General features: G+C 43.4%; 1 protein-coding gene across 3 annotated transcripts in view; it reads right to left on the bottom strand.

The window, feature by feature from the left end:
• Positions 1-1,725: 1,725 nt before the first annotated feature.
• The window catches only part of LOC147703415 (phosphatidylserine decarboxylase proenzyme, mitochondrial-like), a 58,164-nt gene continuing 42,300 nt past the window's right edge, over positions 1,726-17,589 (bottom strand). For all 3 annotated transcript variants that reach the window (XM_086931862.1, XM_086931860.1, XM_086931861.1), the window contains 2 exons: positions 4,138-4,298; positions 1,726-3,025 (listed from right to left, as the gene is read on the bottom strand). In XM_086931862.1, the coding sequence (XP_086787988.1) occupies positions 2,801-3,025; positions 4,138-4,298 (386 nt within the window). In that variant the 3' untranslated portion in view covers positions 1,726-2,800. The remainder of the gene's footprint in view (positions 3,026-4,137; positions 4,299-17,589) is intronic.

Raw genomic sequence — 17,589 nt, forward strand, 5'->3', positions numbered from 1 at the left:
TTTATGTTTAAAAAAAACCTTTTAGAACTATTAGTCACAAAGTTACACCCACTGTACTTCAGAGGACTCTGCTTCTGTAATATGGTGCGGGCACAGAGTTAAAGTGCTTCATCATTTGCATGGGAACTCTTCCCTTGTGTTTGCATCAGCAAAACTTCTGCAGCCCCTCCAACAATATTCAGGGGCGTGGGGGGAAAAGTCTGCATTCATTTTGTGTGTGCAGGGCACAGGATTTTAAGGTGATAAAAGAAACAGGCATTGACTGATCCAGAAGGTACGTCCTCTGTATAGTGCCTGCCCACAGAGATAAATAATGTTGAGGGGGACATGCAGACAGACAAGATGCATGTATGCAACACGTGCAGGCATATATGCACACACTACTAAATAGCTATGCCCATGTAGGCGGATGAATTCATGAGTGTCGGTGGTTCATGGATTAATTACAGATGACCAGATGTGGCTGCATGAATGGATCCATTGATATGACTGGTAGATGGTAAACACCCCTAACTCCGTCACCACGCATGTTGTTACAACATGGTCGTTACAACGACTGCGTTGTGACAATGTATACCATTACCCCGCAAGTCGTGACAACGACTTGCGAAGGGGGGAGAAGGTGTTGGATGTAAAATCCAACACCTTCCTTACTGTGCGCACAGACTGGAGTTGGAATAGTAAATTATACTATTCCAACATCCAGCGCCCCCCTCCCCAAGTCGTTGTTACGACTTGCAGGGTAATGGTATGTGTTGTTAAAATGCGGTCGTTGTAACAACATGCGGGGTAAGGGAATGCGGAAAAAAAAGCATATTCCTGGTAGATGATTGAAAAAAAACAAGCATCTGGTGCTTATGTTGTTGGAAACTTCACTTTTTTCTATTTTTGTATCCTAGGTCTAAATTAGTTTGTGTTGCAAAAGTAGTTGCAAAGTTAGAATAAATTTGTTCAGCAAATGAAGCAGGTTTTTTTGTGCGTTCCGCTATTTGAGCGACTAGCAATGGAAGCATACGAAGAGGTCCTATACTGCCCCAGGAAAGCTAAAATTAGTGTGGCAAAATAGAATTATTTAATTTTGAGAAAAACAGGCCTCAAACTAAAATATTTGCTTTACTTAAGGAAAAGTAAAAAACACACCTGCTTCTGTCTGCTAATTGTGCTAGGATATACACACAGTCAATAGACTGACCTCTATAAAGAGACTTTCAACTATGGGATTTCAAGATAATGTAGAATGACACGAGGAAATCCCATACTAGTGCCGTGGTAACTTTGTAGCTCTATTGCTTTCTTGCCAAGCACCAATCCTAAAGTAAACAATGTTGCATTTTACCTAAACCCCCTTCTTCTTGCATATGCCATGCATTGTCCATGAATGGTTAAGCTAAACCTGAACAGTTACCTATTATATGTGCATGGGAAAACTTTACAAGTTCAGAGTTTGAAGGTAGTCCTTTGCACCTTCTGGCCACATGCATTCTCGCTTGCACCCATGAGCACTCGGTGTTCCTTTAATACTGAGTGATTTATGCAGACGCTTTCTGTTTTTACTGTGTGCGCTTTGAGTATAAAAAGATCTCATAAGTAACCCAAGTGCCAGTCTTTAATGGCGGAGGGGCTGCCCCCCAAACCCCCCCCGGCAGACATAAACAGTGTCTTAGGCTGATCAAAGACCAGGTAAGGCACCCCCATGCTATACATCTGCTAAACAAGACAAGAGGCTGCAATCAATTTCAGTTTTATTAGATTCTGTGGCCAGCACAGACATTTTCCTGCCACAAACGTTAACAAATGTTAAAAAGAGTTAATTTATTAAAATAAAAAAACAACACTTGTTACTTCAGGTACTGAATCCATGTAGGCGGGGCAGAGAACCATTCCCTTAGGAGGCTGCAGTCTATATTGGTTTTGCCAGTGGCAATTTGGCATCGATCAGAAGAGCACTGCCATGTTGGATGGCAGTTTTGTCAGCAGTATCAGTACAGTAGGTAGGGCAGTGTACTAGATTCTTACTGCGTCGATCCTTGGGTAGACAAGCATTTGGTAGAAATGAAGCTACAAGGTGCGACTACAGCAAGTCACATTCAGATGGAGCCTGACTTTAAGATGTTTGGGAACTGTAGGCTAATGGAAGTATGGTGCCCTTAAGTCATTCTATCTTCACTGGCCTTGTTGGCTTTTTAGAGACAATAAGCATTGGCTCATGGATTTTCTGAGGCCCAGTGAGATGGTGTTTTGCTGTATCGGCCCTCCCTTTCTCCAAGCCACGATGGTCATTTTTGGGGCTTTTTGTTGCAATGCGATGACCTCTTCTGGTGGCGCCTAAAGTAGTCATTCATATACATCAGCCCAACATGCATATGGCTACTCCAATCCTTGCAGATTTTCTTAGTATTTGCTCTGTCTAGAAAGTCTGCCGCGGAGTCTCGCTGATGACACCTCACCTGGATCCCAGTTAGCAGTGAGTTTAAGTTAGACCACCATTCACGCACTACCAATATTGTCTGAGCAAGTTGCAGACCATTTGTTAAAATCAACTATCATTTCTCAAGATCATCAATCTTTAGTCAATACTGTGCAAATGAGCTTCAAGATATCCCTGTCTCATCAGGGCAAACATTTGTGGAGAAATGATCCCCTAGGCTTTCATACTACATATACTGCCCTTCCAATTAGATACGCAGACCACTTCCAGGCAAACGCCACGGATGACCTGCAAAACCTCTCCCTGCCGTCTCTGGGTTCATGGCTTTGTCATCATCCTTCACGTTTTTGTCTCGCTCCTCTGGGTTTTGCCTCAGGGGTTCCCCAGTGCCTCACCCACACGAATCTTCCTGCCGGCCAACAAGCCAAAGTCAAAGCGTCGTGGAGCCTCAAAGATCAGGACAATAGTGGAGCCAAGATTAAATTCACCCAGATCGGCACCCTTTGCCATGAAGACCCCCAAGGGCCCATAACTTTCTGTGTAACTTACGTCATGATACCGTCCCTTCACATGACGTGAGCAGTTTGTGCGTAGTTCCTGTGACAAATGGGAACACAAGTGTTTATTAGGTAGGTAAACCGAATGAACATGGAATATATACGAAGTCACAATGACTGGACAACAGGAAAGCAATCACCCAGTGTCACTGCCAAAGAAGGAGTAGACCCAAAGCGGAAAGCTACCCCCACCCAACCCTAAACCGTCTTTTTCTCTCTCTCTCTGCTTCATTACCCCAATAGGTATAAAATGACCCACAAAAGCTTTAAGAAGATCATTTTATTATCCTTTGTGTCGGGATGGGAAAATCCAATAATTGCCTAAAACAAACAATTGAAAAAAAAATTTCAAGCACACAGATTTCATGTGTAGGGGAATGTGCAGAAAGAAAATTGCACTGCTCCATTATAAGGTTTTTTTCCACATATATTTAAATAGCATACAATTCCCCCAATTATATTCACCTTTATCTGGCCCTATTGCCTTGGAACTCAATACTACCACACTTCATGGTGACGGGTGTAAGGGGAGTGGTGCAATTGGCAATCTACTGTTGTTCATCTAAGGTTTACCTTTAATGTCATTCCTCCACACTTTGAGAATCTCTGGATGAGACCTGACTGGGTCAGGAACAGGGGGCTCAGTAACAGGAGATCCTGGGAATCTATCAGTATCTATTGTGGAAAATGGTGGCGGGCCCTTCCAGACACCTCTATGATTAAAGGAATCGCCTATCTGCATTACATCACAGTGCCACTGAAGTGATGGAGGATACACTTGAATATTGCATTGTGAGGGATAAGAGTTAATAGTAAAAGACTAACCCATTTAAGAAAGCTCCACTAAGTCCTTGGCTTCATATAACAAAAGTTAAATAGAAATTCAGTGAGAAAATGCAGTACACTCATCCTTCATGAAATGAAGGCCAGTGAATGCACAAAGCCACCCTCTTCCCCTACCTCAGTTTGCTCTATAACCCACAGGTAACATGGATTAGGTTGGAGGCTATCTAAGGAAAACCTTCCCCTTTTTGTGCTGGTGTTCACATGCTTCCCTCTTCAGCTGTCTCGAAGACAGAGTCTGCAGGGAGTGGTGGGCTGAACTGAGCGTTGGAGTAGAAAGAGAGTTGCAAGGCCCAAGAGAGCACTTACCTGATCACAGTGGATTTTTATGGAACCCACGTTGGTGGCACCCACTGCAGTGAGTGAGAAGAATCCGTGCTGCCACTCTCCTGAGAGAACCACCCGCTCGTTCTGGCAGAAGAGGCCTTTGATCCAGTGGGCAACTCCGGGGTTCACGGACATGAGAGATCCTGTGAGACAAGGAGAGAGGTCAGCATTGGTGATGCATAGAAGATCTCATAATTGTAGACATCAGGACAGTGAGGTTTTGTATACAATGTGGAGATGTGTGTGAAGTTGTTGTTCAAGGACTGGTTAAGTCTATAGGGTTAGGGGTATTGATATCGAAGACGGTCAATCCAGACAATGTGGTTCCCATTTCAGTTTTAAAGTGGTCATTTTATGGCAGAGTTGTCTCCCATTGGTGTAATGGGGGTTCCTTTGGGGCTGATCAGTGCATGAGGCTGGTACTCAAATTTAGTCTTCCCACTAGTGAAGCAGAGAGTGAAATGCGTGCTCCAGGGCAGGATGAGTTCTCATTGGTGGAATGCTTTTATGAGAGAGGTGAAGTTGGAGTAGGATCCAGAAGTGGCAGTTTGTCATGGGTCCCTCTTAGGTATGGTTAGTTCTGTTGACTAGTTCTCATGCGTGCGTGAGGTGCTAACACCGGAGTTGGTTTCCATGAGTGCAGCGGCATCAAGTTATGCCTCCAGGTCGGGGTTGGCTGAAAATGTGTGAGTTGTAGACCCTCAGCAGCACAGTTTGTTACCACAAGAAGAGTAGTGTGACAAGATGTTCTCTCAGGATGGAGTATATGCCTATGTAAAATCTAAGGTCAGCAAATGTAGGTATGGTGGGATGTTGCCCTGTTCAAGGGAAATGTTTTTGGGAGTAAGTCTCTTCAATTCTTAGGACCAGAGTGGGGGGATGACCTGCTAATCCCTCTCCCTAAATCTGAGTGTTCAATCAAACTGCATTTGTGAAAGTAAAATTAGATACTACACACACAAGTAACAAGTAAGGCAGTACAGCTTATATTTTTTATCAATTGAGCCACTTAAGTGAAAGAAGTAACAGGGCATTGGTGGAGATGCAATGTATTCTTGTCATTTTTATTTGAGGCTCTGGGTGTGAGAAGCAATATTAAAAATTGACATTACATCAGAGTGCTTCTGCCTTTGCATATATGTTTACGTTTTTCCCTGTGGAGGAAGGCATTTTTAATGAACGTGGAACAGTGGAGCTATATATTCCTTGGTATTTAGGAAGATTGGGGCATATTTACAAGGGAAGTGGCAGAGTGAGGTGTTAGCCTTCATGCATAATGCCTCACTGTGCCACTTTAGAAACACAGGGCTGCACCATATTTACAAGAATATGATGCAGCCCTGTGTCTTTCCCTGCACTGGAGCTACACTTAGTAGCCCAGCGCCAATGCAGGCGCCAGATTGTTTATGTACAGGAAGGTCCCTCTTCCAGCTCTAAAACAAACTTTAAATGCCGTTATGTAACTTCTATGTGTGCTGTTTAATGCAGCACACATAGAAGTTGCAAAATGACATTTAAATTTTTTTATTGTTTATGTGCAGGAAGGGGACCTTCCTGTACATAAAAAATATTTGGCCTTTTGCTATTTTCATGTGTGATGCACATTGGAGCACACATGAAACCAGCAAAAACGAGGAGGAATGAAACATTTCTCCTCGTTGCGCCAGAGTAAGACCAGGTTTTCCCTGGTCTTAATTCTGGCGCCGCCTCCTATTTACACATCCCTTGTAAATAGGGGGCAGCGTCAGAATCAATGGGCGTTGCTGTGAAGCGCCCACAGCAACAACCATTGCCCTCCCCTTTCACGCTAAGCATAGTGTCAAAGGGGGCCTTATTTACAAAGTAGCGTTAGGCAACGTTAAGTGGCTTAACGCTGCCTTGTAAATAGAGCGAAGCCCCTATCGCCACAGGAATGTCGTAAAAAGTGACGTTCCCGTGGCTGTAGGGGCTTGTAAATATGCCCCTTTGTGTCTTGTAGTAGTTTAACTTGAGGAGTTTAGGTTTTGTGTGACAACACCATATGTACTCTGTGTTTCTACAGCCAGTAAGCAGCTTTACTCTTGTATGAGAGAGAACCACTAAACATAATGTTGTTTAAATAGTATACATCCTTTTATTGACATTTAAAAATTATATAATTCAGTGACCCTAGGTAAAGCCAGAGAAGAAGCAAGATAAGAGCATTATGACCCTTTTAGGAAAATCAAATGAAACAGATGAAACAGAGGGGCAAGTATTGAGGCACATGAGTGAAGAGAATGACACCAGGAATCGGAGCAGGGAATACGTTTTGCTGCCCCAACTTTCTGGGAAGGAGTTGTCAAGCTTCTAGGCAAATCTGAAAGTATTCTCAGCATGGATTCCAGATTTTTTGATGCTTCTGGGGGCATTCCAGGTACATGCCCTTGTTGATACCCCTGATCTAAACTATCAAGATGGGCAGATTAGTGACTCTCGATTGTTGTGCAGTATCACTTTCTGCTAAGACCAGACCGAGTTTCAAGAGGATCTTAAAGTTCCTATTAGCATCAATGTTGTCCAAGATATTTAATAGAGTGGGTTTGGGAGGCGGTGGAATAGACGAGCCCAAGACTTTTGAGAGCATGGATTTACAGCTATGGCATACTGAAGAAGGTCCCTAAAGTTAAGCTGTGATTGACCCCTGAGATAGTAGACCCTCTGTTAGTCCCTTAGTTGTGCACAATGACAGTGGAAAGATATATTAACTTTTTAGGGAACATAAGGATGTGCCGCCAGTCCTCATTTGTTAGGGCTCCTATGTTCTCCTCACAAGCCTCTTGTAGTGTGGAGAGCGTATAATTAAGGAGTGGGACAGTCATGAGATTTTCTTGCCTTCTCAGTGGCTTATGGTAAGCTCTGCTTCTTCCGGGTTAAAGTTGGAGATCTCACCAGTTACTTTCAAGTAAAGGTGGAAGAGTCTTAGCTTCAGATAATGAATGAATTGGGACTTGTGGAGTGGCAATTGTTGCAGCTCTGCAAACAACCAAAGTTGGGACTGCATGATCCTCTTTCAATGGGGAACTCTGAGGTGGCCTATCCTTCAAATCACTTGAGGAACGAGACCTGTGTCCATAGAGGAGTCTTACTACTCAACTGGTTATGCCACTGGATTAAGCATATTGTGTCCAGTGGCAAAGTATCCAGTGGAGCCCCCTGTGATGATCCGACCCCCATAAATATGGCACTTAAGTGAGAAGTTGCTTATGGCCTATCGCTCAGTCGCATAGACAGGGTCATTCTGCGAGCTATACAGCCATTCTAATTAAATGGGAGGCCCTCTAGTAGGAAATGATATCTATCATGCCTGTGTATCCTTCTTATGGTGATTTACGGAACTTAAATGGAGCTAAGCAGGACACCATCTCACCAATAGGAAATTATGAAGGAGGGGTTGATTTTGCAGAACGTTGGGGGATCCGGTGAGGAACATTCTGCTTTGCATTTAATAATTTGGGCAGGGTAACCAGCTTAATGAATGCAATGCAACTGAAAAAAGACAGGGACGATGAAAGAAGTGCTTTAAATCCCTAGGAAGGTATTTCACAAGTTGGGGATGTTGCCAGTCCAACTTTATATTGGCGAGACATAGTATAGACTCTGATGTATCTGCGCCTTCTGATTCTACCTTGAATTATGGGCACCTTTGCATGGCGTCTCTGTGGAACCTCTAACCATTTTTCTTTCATACCTCCTCAGATCTTTGGAATTATTTTCCCTACTTCTTGGTTTTATCTTGGTGATAACACCCTACCTCCCACTATCTTCAATTTGTCAATTATGACATCTGTATATACTTTACAGCCTTGGAAACATCGCTTAGACGAAACACATGTTGGCTGCATTAGCTTCTTAAGATGTCTTCGACTGTATACATCAGATATGCATCAGATCACAGAACTACATACTGTTTCCTAATAAGTCTTCAATTGCATCTAAAATTGACAGCAGTATCATATTGCTGGTACTGTTAATAGATGGACTTCACCACATATGCTGTTACATTATTCATGGACACTGGTTGTATTTGAAGTATGAACTCCTGAGAAGTTTTTATTTTATTTTATTGGCATATTTTTCAAATATGGAGGCAATCACTTTGGTACAGCGGAGTTTTGGAGATGTATACACTTATTACCAAATCATATATTTGAAATAAACATAACTTAACAAAATAACTCCAATGCAGTTGTGTATGTTCATTACAAACTCCTGAGAAGTTTAATAAAATTAAATACTTGATTAAGAATATTTGCCGTGGATGGTCGATAAGTTACTGACAATTATACTTTGAACTTTAACCACTGATTTGGTGTGCTCCCGGCTACTTCATAGTTTCATGTAACAAAGTGTATTTGCTTTGGTGTTGCTTTCGACTTCCTCTGGGTCTGAACAAGTTTAGTTTAGTCTGGGGGGAGCCATTATGCAGTAGTGTGTGTGTCATAGAGGACCGAATTTAGGCAGTAGATTACTCTCCAAATCTCTGGTATGCCATTGTAAATTATCACTTTGGCAATCACTGGACTGGGTGGTACACTGGTGGAAGGCCTCTGTGGAGAGAGAATTTGTGAGCACTACAGAGCTCAGCCACAGTTCAGGGAATTGTTTACTTCGGCACCCTCTAGAAAGCTCACTAAACACAGGTTGTTTCCCTATGTATTGCCCTCTATGTCTCTGATGCAGTTTTCGAGACAGTAGTCAGTTGTGCAATCGAAGATAGTTGCTGTCTAACTGTTCGGAATCTGAAATCCAGTTTCAGCTTTAGAGACCTTATTGACTGTGTTGTTGTGAAGATAGTGCTTGATTGACCCACTGATATTTAATAAACACTCATTCTCTGACTTAGGCATCCTGGTGCTAGGAACAATAAGACAAAATAATAAAAACAAGAAATGTAAGAAGAGAAGAGGGTGCAGATATGTTGAGTTTTTACTACCATTCTGAAGGCTAGGTAAGAGTGAATATTATTAAAGTGGAAAGGGAAGCTGTGTTTGGGCCCGAGCGAATGAGAGCGCTCCAGTCGATCCAAGAAAGTTTCACACAGAGGAAACAAGACCAAAACCTGGGAGCTTGGATCCGAATTTCTCAAACCGTTGCGCCAGGTGAAGCCCTGGCAAACTGGTGATCTTTCTCACCATAAAAATCTGTACATGTATGGTATGGCACTTTGAAGAGAATTCTTTGTTTTACTGGGAACCAGTGAAGATTGAGTCTAGCCTGGGTAACATGATTAAACTTTCATAAGTTGCTTGAGGACAGCAACATTCTGAGTCCTCGTAGCTGTCCAAATGAGGATTGTGGCAGGCTCAGGTAGAGGATGTGACAGCGTGTAGGCAGAGACTGCCTGATTGTGAAATGGTGAGGTATTTCTTAAATGTCTCTGGTAGAAAAAACATGCAGATGATATAGCATTGGTCTAGGCTTTAAAAGAGAGATGTGAGTGAGTCTTAACTCCTAATGATTTGACTTTAGTTGCTGGTGAGGGAGATTTTCCTCGTAGTTGTGGGCCAAAGAGTGATTGGCATCCCTCAGTGGTATTACTGACTAACAGAACCTCCGTCTTGTTGGCATTAAGTTTAAGGACATTGTGGACCAGTCATCACTGGACTTCAGTCAATCACATGGTAAATTTGGTTGCGGAATAAGGTGCACAATAAACTGTGCATCATTAGCGTAGGAAACTCTGAGGCATCCAAAAGACCTAACCAGCTGAGTTAGAGGGCATGTTAAACAACAAATAGGCGATATAGTAGCTCTGTGGGACCCTGCAGTTGACAGACTGAGGAGACGAGCGATAAGATGAATGTGCCACCGTCTGGGTCTGCCTGACAAGGAGGCAGGAAACCCATGCTAAGACAGGCCCTTCAAACCCAACTTTGGCTAGGAGGCAAAGCAGTGTAGCATGATCCTCCATGTAAAAGGCTGCTTAGAGATCAAGTAAAATAACAGCAACTGAACTCCCTTTGTCTAAAATGGATCTTAATTCAACAAGAGCAGCGTCTGTGCCTCAGCAAGGGCGGAAGCCTAGTTTCCAAGAAAAGAGCCAGTGAAATCCTTCCAGGTAATAAGCTAGCTATTTAGCTACAATCTGCCCAGTGACTGTTCCCGATAGGTGGAGGTGGATAATTCGTCTTTATCGTGTTCCACCATTGCTCGGTCCAGGTTTACCATTTTGAAAAGAGGGAAGACTACTCTCCCTATTTGTCCAAGTGGGGAGAGACACAGATTGATGATAGTGGTCTAAGATTGAACTAAGGCCTGTGAACAAGACTGTAACAAACATTGGCAAAGCCAAAATGTCTGACTTTATTGTGGATTTTGTCAATGCAGGTTTGGCATTTATCATACAAGACTTTACGTATAATACTGCCTGCCTACACATGTGATATGCATTATTGTTATTAATGTAAGATGTGCATTGCATATGTGGCAGAGGAAATGCTTTGCAGGGAAAAAGTGTAATGTGCCAGTTGGTGTTGATTGGTACAAAGGGTGCTCGTGGCCCTTAGGATAGGAATTAAGCAGAATCTGGGACCACAAAGTGCACAAACATGAATAGGACAGAGCTGGGAATCTACTTGTTCGAACTTATTGGACAGATATGAGGCAAAGACGAAGGGCTGCTACAAAAGCTTCATAGGGATGTGGGCTTGGAGGAGAGTGGTTAAGGTGAGGTTAGGAGGAAAGGAAATGGAAAGTGTCATTTCTTCTCTATACCAACACTTGTAAAAGTCCTGTGTACACAAGAGCACATCAATAGAACACTAAAACATTCAATGAGAAATGGCCAATTGCGAAGGATAAAATATAAACCATTTATATCACCTTTTTTTGGTCCATAGGACAAGACATTAAATACATTTTTCGCACTAAATGTGTGCCTTATTGTCAATTAACCTTTCAGTAAACATTAATTCCCAGGAGGAGGCAGGCTTGGCCCAATCATGTCTGAGATCACTAAACATATAAAGATGAAGGAAAAGTAAGGTCACATATGAATGGAAAATATATATTTTATATGAGACCATTTGGAGAGAATCATTTTTTTCACATTTAAGTGCAAAGTTACACAAAGTGTAGAGTTGAGTGCACAAGAGGAATAGTTTTGCATAGTAGCCTTTTGAGACAAGCATTTGCAGCGGTATATATTGGGGATGATGGTAGAAAGAGTTTGTTGGGTAGCATACAGGATGATAGCAAATGATATGACACAAAGTGGATGTAAATGCCCCAGAGGGCCTAGTTTGGACAGCAACAATGTACATAAGACCTTGAGCAAGCCGTTACAATTGTCAACAAAAATTAAGGCACAGAGCATGAAGGGGCAAGTGTCCTACACATGCGCAATCAAAAAGGGACGATGGTGCAGGATACAGTAGGTCTTAGAGGAGGATGAAATTCCATCGTCCACATAGGGCCCAACATTCACTGTATCCTTTTAGCTGAACCGCCAATCAGTGGGCGAAACACTGCGCGCACTTTTCATTTAGCTTTAAGTCCAATGGGAGGAACACCATGTTCTGGTGTTCAGGGTGGACAGACACAGAAAGCAATACTCCAATCATGGGGCTGGCTGGATAGTGATTAACACAGCTGGTGTGCTTCAGTGGCACTGAAAAGCTAGAGAACAGTGTCAGCAACAGAGATTGGGAACGATCTTTTGTAGTAACATAAACATGACATTATCTGGCACATAGAATGGCTTTCTGTGCAAAGCCCTGCCGCAATTTGCTAAATCTCTGAGTAGCATTAGCAAAATCATAGTTAATCATCTGCCTCATGACAACAGGCAGAGAGGTGTAATCCATAACAGCACATAGTGCACAGCACAGTCAGGTACTGTACTCATGCAGCACAGACCTATTTGCTCTTGTGACTTATTTATCTTCCTCTACAGCACTCTGTAATTACATCCTTTCCACTTGACTTCACTTCCTTCCGTGTACTGGAGCTCTGAAAGCAGTGATGTAGGAAGAGACTGTGTGGCTGTCAGTTTCACAGCGCAGAAAAGTTGCTGAGTGCTGCAACTGTTTCGTGTTACTTTCTGTTGATCCAGAAGGGTTAAGGAATGCCTGCAGTTGTCTCCAGGTTAGACTAGCAGGAGTCAGGCCTACCTTTCAATAGCCATATGCCCTCCTATTTTACTTTTGTGGTTTTATGTGGTGTGGACAGAGCCAAGGGGCATCAGAGCTCTTTACAAGAGTGCAGTGACCAACAGTCATCGCAAGTATGTTTCTGCGATACGGCACAGAAGTGAATAACTGACATTCGAGACTGTGTGGGAGATTATAGATCTAGCCCAAGTGTCATTCAAAGATAAGAGTCTTAAGTTGCTTTTTAAAAGTAGCATGGCATGAGGTCATACGGAGTGTTGGAGAGTTCGAAAGTCTTGACGTGCTTCCAGATAATGATTGGTTCTTGTGTTGTTTTCGTTTGAAAGTGGAAGGCTCCAGGAGAAGGGATTGTAAGTTTAATGAACCCTGTTTTGCACCTGCAAATTGGTGTGGCGCCGCGGCTAGGGCGACTGACTCCGGAATCTGGTGATCACGGTTCGATCCCTGGCACCAGCAGCAGATTAGGCCAGCACCATGTGACTCTGGGCAATAGCTTGCTTAACCTTCCCGACGGCCCCCAGCGCCTAGAGACCCTTAGTGATTATACGCTTTACAAATGTGGATTATTATTATTATTATTTATTATTTGGTTTTAGGTAGATGAGCGAAGAGGAATGCAGGGATTAATCCGTGATGAAGCAGCTCTAAACTGAGCTCTCACCTCAATAGAAAGCCATTGGAGGGATAGCAGGACAGGATAGACATTTGAGCCCAGTTGCAAAGCAGGCTACACCATGCAGAAATGCTCTGAGTGGAGCTAAGTGTGCTTTGTTAATGCATGAGAGGAGTGAGTTCTCGTGGTCTAGTCTGGGGAGAACTAGTGCCTGAACAACAGATTCAAAGTCCTGTTCTAAAATTAACTGCCTGATACCCCCAACCCCAGAGTTGAGTTAGTTGGAACTGGGTGCTCTTGGTCATGGCTGCGATTTGACCGAGGAGGTTGATCCGATTGTTGAGAATGAAGCCAAGTGGCTTGGTGTTCTAAATAATGGTGCGTTGACACTCCACGTCAAAGAGGAACTCTGTCCATTCTTGTACAGGTAGGTCGTAATTCTTGCCAAGGTGTTGGAGAGAAGTGTAATGTCACCCAGGGATGAGACATTCACATAGATCTGGGTAACGTCAGCGTACAGCTGAAAGAGGATCCCAGAGTTCCTAAGGGGCTCACAAAGTGGCTCATGATAGAGGTTAAATAGGTTTAGATAAAGGATCGAGCTTGCGAAACCCCTTATGACTTTTTTTTGAGACAGAGCTCCCAATTTTCTGTACTTGTAAATTGTTCATGAGATAGAAGGTAAACCCGTCAAGAACTACCCCATTGATGCCCCTTTGATTCCTGAGGATGCTGATAAGAGCGTAGTGGTTGGCTGCATCAAAGGCAACAGAGGGATTGAGAAGAACTAGAAGACATGATTTTCAAGTGCCAAGGATGCAGAGTGAGTCATCAACGATCTGCAAAATGGTAGTCTGTGTTGTAGCCCTGTCTGAAGCCAGATTGGAGAGTGTCCAGAAGGTTATTTTGCATGGCAGGATCGTAACGTACGCTGCTGCATCACCTGTGGCACAGGAGGGATCCTAGCCCTTCAAGGGGCTTCCAAAACTTCACGGGCCCCTATTCTGAGGCCAGAATACCTATGCAATATGGGACACCCAGGGGCTCCTCGTCACATTATGCAGAGGGGCCCCATCATTTTACGTTAAGCCACTGTTGCATGCATGTGAGATGGCAGTCAGGAGTATACGCAGCTTGATATCACCTTACCTAATAAAGGAAGAGAAGAGGCTAGATGTAAGTTGGCTAGGTCATCGGAGTCCAGTAATCTTTTTTTTTTTAAAGACAAGTGATTTGGGCAACTTTCAGACAGCCAGTGAAAGTACTTTTTTCAACAAAAGAGTTGACTAGGGTGGACTTAAAGGGGAGGAGCTGTTTGGTGAGCTCTTTACTGATAGAACCATCGATAGTGTCAGAATGGTGGTTCGATGGTTTCACCTTAGTTATGGTCTCCAGTAGTTCTGACACTGGCGCAAAAAGAGACCATGGACACTGTGCTTTGCACATTACATTTTCTTCAGCTATTTTCTAAGAACAGGCTGGCAAGGAATAGTCTATGCCCTTTAATTTTTGTTGAAAAACTCCTCAAAGTCATTGCATGAGGACACGGGCGTGGTTGTAGATGAAGGGTTGTTATCCAGCCTGATTACTTTGAATACATGTTTAGGTCGATTCTTTATCATGTCCAGGATGGATCTGATATGCGTCAACATAGTTCTGAAAATGTGGTCTTGGTATCTTTTTCTCCTGGTTCTCAGCCGAACCGGACTCAGTGGAGAGGGTGATTGTCTCCATTCGTTCTCAAGTTCTCTGAGGTACACACGTCTTTTGAGAACCAAGGTAGAGAAAGAGATGAAATTCCTCTATAAAGTTTTCCATGCGCTCATTAAATTTGTCAGTGGCCGCTTGATGTCAAGTTGGGGAACTAGCAAGGTGAGATTTGAGTGAGCCTTGTTTGCAAGGGCCTTAATATCGATGTTTCTGCAATCCCTAAACCAGATTTTCTCCTTCCTTTGGTTGGCCAAAGGTTTTATTGCACAAAAAGCTCACTGTGAAGCAGATTAGAAGGTGGCCAGACCAATCTACCGGGATGAGATCATCTGCTGTTAGGCGAGGAGCTTTGGATATGATTAGATGCGGGAAACATCCTTTACATCGCTGTGATTACACTGCGATGCAGTTGCAACGCAGCAGTTACTACGCAAGCGTTGCATCGACTTGTGCTGGATGGCGCTATAACCTAAGGAATAGTAAGATTCACTATTCCAACACCTTCCCTACTGTACGTAGACTGGTCTTGGAATAGTAAATCTTACTACTCCTAAGACCAGCGCCCTCCAGCGCAAGTTGTTGTAACGACTTGCGTTGTAAAGACTGCGATGTAACATACAGCGAACATTTTGATTGCGTTGTTACATCACATATTCATTAGATACAGAATGTATCCCTTGTAGTGTGTGGGTTTCTGTTAGTGTTGCAGGAGATCATTGTCATTAAGAAAGGAGGAGCAGGTGTTCATTGGTTTGCGTCTCTTGATACCCAAGTAAAGATTGAAGTCACCCAAGAACATGATGTTGATGATGCTAATGTTTTGGGATGAGATGAACTCTGTGTATTCTTCCACAACAGTTATAATTTTTTCTGGAGGATGATAAATAATGTTCACTCTGCACGTGAAGAAATTATAGCGAATCAAGGGAAGAAGCAAACAACTTAGCAAGTTGTTTGCCGATGACAGCTAACCCCCATTGTGTCTGTTTTTCCAGTCGCAGCGCAGAATGGAACAGAGTGGAGGCAAAAGGTCCAGTATGTTGTTTGCAGCATCACTGAGCCAGGTTTCATAGAAAAACATGATATCCAGGTTGAAACTTGTGATCGTTTTAATGAAATCTCAAGGCAGTGTTCAGCTCCTTAGCAGCATTTATGGAGCATGCACCTGAGAGAAGAGCTGGTGAGTGTAGGCACCGGGTCTCCAGGGGGTGCTATGGCCATTTAGATAAGGGTAGTGTGATTTTGGGTGACTGCGTTAGGTGGGCCATGGGGTCTGTGGTTCTTGATAATGGTGAAAAAGGGTATATAGCTTTGAGCTCCTTTGAGTGGTTGCCTGTCAGTAAATTTAGGATGTTGTAGCTTTCAAGGAGAGTGACTGTTCTCATCAAGAGAGGAATACATCCAATGGGGTCTGGGAGTGTGGTTGTTTCTGGGAATACTGTACCTCTGATGTCTGTTATTTAGGGAAGGGTCTTGAAGTTACTGTATGCAACATTTGTAGTGAATCACTGTGCAGACAAAAGACTGGACGTTAAGGACCTTATATATGTAGCATTAGTAGTTGTACTAGTAGCAGTACTAGTAGTCAAAGAAAGTATTTTGAGCAAGTTCAGAAATGTTCCTGTGTGGTAATGGTAGAGAGATTTTAATATCACGTGCTCTACATCCATCATACTTCCTGACCGCGACTCCATCTTTCTCTAAAACCAGTCCAGCCTGGATTTCCCTAGGGGTATCCAGGTCCCTTAACGTCCATGGCCAGCTGCTCACAAAGCTGGTCTGAGCTTCTGATACATGTTTTTCATCGATGATACCGTAACTATTGAGCATCCATGTGTTAGAATGGACCACCCATCTGGTGATCTCTCTTCAAATCTTTGCAACTGTTTGTTACCAACTCATTGGAATGCCACGCAGATGGACTGGCCATTAACTCAATCAGGGCTGCATTACAGACGACCTGTTGAAAGCAGCTTTGCTGCTGCTTATGGGTTGCTCCACTGCAGATCAGATGATCATATTTCTCCTTATTAGTATCTCTTAAAGAGAATGTGTTCCTAAAGCTGTGTTGTGTATCACACCGTGTGCGCTGTTGCTCCTCCTTACCTGCAGTGTCAGACGGGGAAAGAAAATCAGCCCTGGCAAAAATGTTCAAACTAGCCTGCTTCCTTCCTCGTCTTTCTCGCTATCTTTTCCTCTTTTTCTCCTCTCTGCTAAAGTATCCACTGTGCCCGCTGTGGTTACCTGGTGGGGGATTAAATGGCAGGGGTGGAGGGTGGGCTTAGTGGTGAAAGTGGCAGATGTGCCAGAAGTGGCCTTCAAAAACCTAGTATCTGGTACACCTCCCCCCTGAAGGACTGCGCAATGGAATAAAAGGGTAGTCCAGCACAGCCTGGTACCCACTGATGACACTTTTGAAACAGAAAAATGTCTGTGATGTAAACCTGGAGACTTGGGCGTTAAAGTACCTGGACCCAACAGCACTGCAAGGCCTTGCTATATAAATCTGTTAACATAACATCTAAACAAATGCTGCCTGCAGGCACCTCTGCACAGCTCATGCACAAAGTGCAGGACTGGGCAAGTGACTTCTCATGAGCCACTCGAGGCGATGTCAGCCACACTTGCCTCTCCCTAAGATACAAGTCTGCTATAGGAGTCTCTTCTCCCAGGCCATAAGGGTAGCATATTGGGATGTACGACGTTACAACGCGCACTTTTACAACGTGTGCCGTTACTACACAACTTTTACAATGCAAGTTGTTACAACGACTTGAGTTGGGGGGTGCTGGATAGTAAATATTTTAATTTACTATTCCAACTCCAGTCCCCGTGGATTGTAGGGAAGGAGTTGGATAGTAAATTAAGTTATTTACTATCCTGGAGCGCCCCCCAGCGCAAGTCGTTGTAACGACTTGCGTTGTAAAAGTTGCGTGGTAACAGTACCGTGTTGTAAAACCTTTGTTGTAAAGGTTGTTC

Source organism: Lissotriton vulgaris, chromosome 7 (assembly GCF_964263255.1).
Source record: "Lissotriton vulgaris chromosome 7, aLisVul1.2, whole genome shotgun sequence".
Taxonomy (NCBI): Eukaryota; Metazoa; Chordata; class Amphibia; order Caudata; family Salamandridae; genus Lissotriton; species Lissotriton vulgaris.